General features: G+C 48.6%; 1 protein-coding gene across 1 annotated transcript in view; it reads left to right on the top strand.

Moving 5' to 3' along the window:
* Positions 1–333: 333 nt before the first annotated feature.
* Positions 334–6,000, top strand: part of LOC103773973 (glypican-3-like) — a gene marked incomplete at both ends in the record, with an annotated part of 33,727 nt that continues 28,060 nt past the window's right edge. The window contains 2 exons of the mRNA XM_008941355.1: positions 334–467; positions 3,050–3,175. Coding sequence (XP_008939603.1) covers positions 334–467; positions 3,050–3,175 — 260 coding nt within the window. The remainder of the gene's footprint in view (positions 468–3,049; positions 3,176–6,000) is intronic.

Genomic DNA, 6,000 nt, shown 5'->3' with positions numbered 1-6,000 from the left:
AGGAGAGGAACAGGGAACAACTCGAGCCACTTCCTGTCAGCATGAGTTTAACCCAGCACAGGGAGATTTGCTGGTTGTGCTTGCAGCTCAAGGGGTTTTGATAGCCACAGGGGCACTTGGTGACCATAAATCTTGCCTGAAGTTTCCTGCCTTCCCTTCCACAGGGAAGCATTCTATACAAATGCTTTCAGGTGCTTGCATGAGCTATGGGAGAGGTGAGGATGGTGGGGCGACAGACCGGCTCATGTGCAGGTGCCAGTGTGCACTCAGGTGTTTTCCTGCAGTGTTTCTGGTCCCAGCCTTTGCTCATACTGCTGTCTTTGTCTTTTCCAGATCAGCCGGCTATGCGGCCACACTCAGCAGAGGCAGTATCGATCAGCTAATTACCCTGAAGACCTGTTTGTTGACAAGAAAGTCCTAAAGGTGACTCACATCGAGCCAGAAGAAACTTTGTCAAGCAGGAGGAGGTGAGAATGCTGAGGCTGAGCATGATGACTGAGGGAGGGGCTGCAGGAGCAGTCGCCGTACGGGATGGTCCCGTGGAAGCAGATGGAAGAACTCTTTATTTTCCCTACCCATAAACCTGCAGCTGATTTTGACTCTGGACTTCAGAGCTGCCCTATGGCAGCAAGGTGTCTGTGTGTGTTTTCTCACCTAATGCATCTGCTTTTTTTTTTTTTTTTTTAACTGTGAAACTTCCTCCTCAGTTCCATCTTTGCTTTGCTTTTTTGCAATGCACCAAGCATCCAGGTTCATACACCAAATCCCTTGTCTGGCTTCGTTGGACACTGCTACATGCCAGAGATACTTACAGATATAGTTATTGGTGGAAGTGGTTGCTCTAGCCTGAAACATTGTGTAACACTGTGTGTGTAGGTAAGGGGACTCGTTTCACTTCTTTGTGTACAGTCCTTTATGATAGTTTAGGAATAGTTAACAGCATCTTACTGATTATTTTCAAAGTGAAGCAGGTGCCTCCAGTGCTGGTGCTACATGTTGTGCTTCCTTCCCTCTGTAAATAGAAGCTATAATTCAGGGGGCATATGCTAGTGTGTCAGGGAGAAGCATCTCCCATCTGGATCTGAAAGCCCACCCAGGGTCATGTGGTGCCTTTACTGCTGAATACAGGAAAAATCCCTGCAGAAAAGAAACAGGCAAGCTTGATAGTTTTTGGAACTGGGGATAGACTAAGTTGGATGGATTTCTCTTCAAAGAGAAACAGGGCCACATTCTTGATATGGTTCCCATGAGATACAGCACCAGGGTTTGTGTTCCTCCATCGGCTCAACATGTCAGAGGGTTACACAGCCCAGGCTCTGCTGGAGATGTCCTTTGAGGACTGTGAAGTCTGAAGAAATCTGCTGCAATGAATTACATGAGCTCATACGGGCAGATAGGAAGGAGTTTCTCCTTTCCCTTCCCTCCCTGACCAGTGGGGAGTTCTGCTCCCCAGGAAAGTTTTCTTCCACTTGTTCTCCCCAGTGATGCCAGGGCTGTGGGATGGTGAGCGATGCAGTGCATAGGGTGTAAGGACCTGGGTGTGATGGGAAACAGAAGGCTTCTCCTGCTCGGGGTTTGGTGTAGCTGAAGACCCAGGTCTTGCCTTATTTTGGCATTCAAAATGGTGTTGTTTGGACCTCCTGCACCACTGTAAGCCTAGTGCAGGGAGATGGCCTCAGGAGGTGGTTCATGCAGGAGGTGAATGTCTGAAGTACCCCTCCCACTTGTGCCAGGGGTGTTGTGGGCTGAACTCCCACCCTCTGAAGGGGCTTTGACTCCTCGGGCAAACCCCTATTTATGGGCTTGGACAGTGATGAACCCCTTGTGATACCCCGCAGGCTGAGTTGTGGTGACCTGAGAGAGGACTTTGGTGGCCCTCTGCTTCCATGGCTCTGCCTGCACGGGCTGTGCCAGTCCGGTCAGGGCAGGAGCAGGCTCCTCGTTAGCAAAAAGGCAGCTAAGCAGTGCAGGCTGCCTTCAGTGGGGCTCTTCTCCTTCTCCTTGTTTCGCCTGCCCCCAGCTGGCAGTCGGGGGCTTTGTCTGGAGAAGCAACCCCATGAAATCCCCAAGCAGAGGGATGGAGGGAGCTGGGCACCCCCTTTGCACCCCAGCCTGCCTAAGCTTGGTCTGTCTGACAGCCGGGAGCTGGGCAGCTCCCTACAGTGGGACCACGGCGACGCCCCTGAGAATGCTGCCAGCTTGAGGTGCTGATTCCTCATCACCCCTTCCAGGGAGGAAGGAGGCCAAGAAATATAACACCTTGCTAAGGGGGAAATGTGCCAGGAGACTGTGAGAGCAAGTCTTACTTCCTTTTATCCCCGCTACTCATACTATCACACTTTTTGTGTTCTGTACCTAATCAAGTCTGCCAGTGTCTCCGGGTGACAGCTGCTGAATGCCCCCCAAGGCACAGACCTGATCTGGAGGAGAGGTGTATCATGCCAGCCCCATGTAGACCTTGAAATTGTGTATTTTCAACAGTCCAGCATGAAATCCAGCATTACTCCTCTGTACAGGTCTGTACTGAGAGCGTCTGCTCTTGTCTTCCACCAAAAGTACCACCTGCCCTTGCAGGTGCAGGTTGGACTGCAGACATCAGGCAGACAAAGTGACAAGTTTGTCCTTTGCTGAAGGACCTCCGTTGCCTTCTGCAAAGCAGGGGGGACTGCTGGCAGCCTGAGCACTTGGGGCTCAGATGCACCCTGTGCATGCATGGCCTGAGCCAGCATCACCTTTCCTTAGGTGCTGTGAGGGTGCAGAGTGTGGCTGCTTTGGTGCACTGCATGGTTGGGCTCAGGTTGTGTTGCCCCAGCATCTCTCCTCTCACAGGCAGTTTTGCTGTAAGAAATAAATACAGTTCATGACTGAATAACGTCAGGGATGATAGAAAATGCTACTCGAGATCAGAAATAAAACTGATGCTTCATAGTTTGTTTGCACCCAGCTGCTTTATTGTGTTTGTATGACTACCTTCAACTGGTTAAAATGCACCAACCCCATCTTCTTTTCCTCTTTTAACTGAGCACCATTTCCCTTCTTTTTATTCCAGGGAACTCATTACGAAGCTGAAGTCCCACAGCATATTTTACAGCAGCTTGCCAGAGTACATCTGCAACCACAGCTCTGCTGTTCAAAATGACACTGTTTGCTGGAATGGACAAGAAGTTGTGGAGAGGTGAATCACATCTCCCTTCCCCACCCTTTCCCCAGCACTGCTTATCTTTTGTTAACCAAGTGCAGCAGTGATCTGTGTCCAGGACACTGCTCGTTCCCTTAAGAAACCTTTTTGAGAGGCGATGTCCACCTGTGCTGCAGCTCAGATGGATGTGCAAAGTCTGCACTGAGTTCTGAGAGGAGAAGTGGTTGTGTGCTGCCCTCCACTGAGTTCTCTGCATTCTGATGTAGTAACCCTGCAGCCATGGCTGGTTTTGGTCGGGATGGGCTGATAGGATAAGTCAGAGAGGAGAGCAGCAGCAGCTCAGAGCAGTTGTGCTCCCATGGGAGCGTGCACCACCGTGCTGGGGTGGCTCTTCGGGAGCAGGAGTGGGGGCACTGCCACCATGAACTGTGTTGGGGTGGGAGTGTCTCCAGCCTGGCTCGGTGCAGTGGCAGCAGGACAGCACAGGTAGCATCCCCTGCCTCATCCAGGGAGTGACAAGGGAGACCACCTTGCTGGGTTTCGCCGATAAGGAGATCGGGACCACTGAGCTCTGGTAGTGCCACTGCTGCCATCTCTGTCCATCCTCCCGCCACCGAGCCTCGGTTGTCCTCTCTGGGTGTGGCTGTTCACACTGGGGTTCAGCTGGTGCCTTGGCTGCTTTTCCCTGCCCCACTCACCAGTTCTGAGGTGGTAAATGTGAGGTTAATGAAGACAAGCGAATATAGGATTCATAGCATAAAGGGGAAGGAAGTGTTAATAGAAATGGAGATTTTTCTTGAAAAAAAAGCCCCTCGGGAATGTCAAAGAATATGGAAATAGAACTTGGAAATGTTTTTTATAATTATACATAAATCATAAATCTCCTCTAATCACCCTACTTTGCAGAGCATCCTCTGCTATTAAGTAGTTTGCATAAGGGAAGAAATAGAAATAAAATCAGGAAGTGGTGAAATGTTGAGATATTAATTATGACTTCTTGATCAGTAACCTCAAGTGGTAATTAGCCTGTACTTGAAATAGTGACCTGAAACACTGAAGGGACAAAAATAGCATCAAACTGTACTTTGAAAAAAATTGGTCAAGCATCTAAGATCATACGCTTAATAAAATGTACTTACTTTGCCTAAGGAAAAAGGTGTCCTCTATCTGTACTTATTACTGGAAAATCTTGAGTTTCCATGCCTAAGTAAGAAATTCTATCGGAAAAAAAAGATTATTTCTATGTTGTCTCACTGATTTCCTAAACATTGCTATAAACACTGCAGCTTTGCAGGGGGGACCTAGGATGAGGTCTCTGCTTGTGACAGTTCACCAGGGCCGTGACCAGTGGCCCTAGTCCAGGTCCTGCTGATGCCACAGCTGTGTGAAGTGGCAGCAGTGGAAAGGTGCTGAGTTCAGATCCTCCTGCAAGTGTATGTTCAGAGTTATTTGCAGGTTAAACCTGACTTTACATGACAGCCATCTTCAGCTTTCTGCTGAGAATACCAGTGGGCCATCATAGGCAGAGTTGTCACCCTAGGTCCCCTGCTGCAGTGCTGCAGTGTTGGTGGCACAATGCAGCAGGTCACATAGGTGCCACAGCACGCAGAGGGGCAAGGCAGAGGAAGGATAAATTGTGTGTGCATGAAGGGGGCACCAGGATTTCAGCTTCGGGCTGCCTGGCTGTTGAGGATTAACTCTTCTGTGCTTGAAAAGAATGTGCCTTTCCATTCCTCTCCTCCTTGCCCTCTCTGATCTATTGCACAGATGTTGTCATCTTTGCCAGCTCCTATGAAATATTAGAATCATAGAATCATTTAGGTTGGAAGGGACCTCCAAGATCATCAAGTCCAACCATTGAGCCATTAGGGCTCTAAAGTCCTCTGCTAAAACAGATCAGATTAGTAACAACTCCCTTGCAGGCAGATATTGGAGGTTTTTTTTCTGTGAGCAAAGAGAGGTCCTGAGAATTAAATCCCTCATCCCCTTGCAGGGACATCAGTGGTGTCCTGGAGAGGGAAACTCTTGCTGGCTGGGCAAGGAAAGCAGTGTGAGTTGTGGCTTACATGGAAGAGAAGATCTGAACACCCCCTTAAAGGCAGAGTGTTCAGGAGGGAGGGCAAATGGATGCAGAAAATGGAAATAGCTCTTGCTCCTTAAATGCACTGACTGCCTTTGCACCTTGTATTTTTAGCATCTGCAGCCATAGAGCTTCCTTAGGGTAACCCTCTCCTCTCCACAGGCTGACAAAATTCCTCATACCTGGTGGTGTTTCTGCCAATGAAACCACAGGGGGAGCTCAGCTAAATAAAACTGAACTAAGATTGTGGTTCACGGTTGCTCCTTTCCCAGGACTTACTTGCAGGATGTTTCAAAGAGAAGCAAATGTAGTTTAAAATGGTCTCTAAAGCAAATTGCATTGCTTCACATGGAGCCAAAACTCACTGCTTCACATGCTTGGACTTCTGAGCATGACATCCTTTTCAGAGAGTCTGAGAGGATTCCTGAAAATCAGGAGCATTTAAGGTAATGTTTCTTGAGTACCCCAAACCACAGGTTTTATTATTTCAGTGTTTTCCCCAAGAGGGAGCCAAGCAGCTGCTCACTGCGTAGGAGCTCTTTTGCAAGCTGCTCTGACAGGAGTGTTTCTGGTGTAGCTACAGCAGTTTTCCTGTTGGATTTATGTGATTTGGTCATCCAGCTTCACCTTTCCACTCTTTGCAAGAAACTTGGTGTTTGTTGAATATCTAGTATTGATTTAATGATGCTGAGCTGGCTGGTGGTTGTCCTGCACATGTAATGGCTACCAGAAAGAAAGGTCTGATTTTCTAGGTTTTGTGCATGTCAAATATATCCTATTG

Source organism: Merops nubicus, unplaced genomic scaffold (assembly GCF_000691845.1).
Source record: "Merops nubicus isolate BGI_N331 unplaced genomic scaffold, ASM69184v1 scaffold11395, whole genome shotgun sequence".
Lineage (NCBI taxonomy): Eukaryota > Metazoa > Chordata > Aves > Coraciiformes > Meropidae > Merops > Merops nubicus.
Note: the sequence above shows the minus strand (reverse complement) of the source record. Positions and strands in the feature narration are given on the sequence as shown.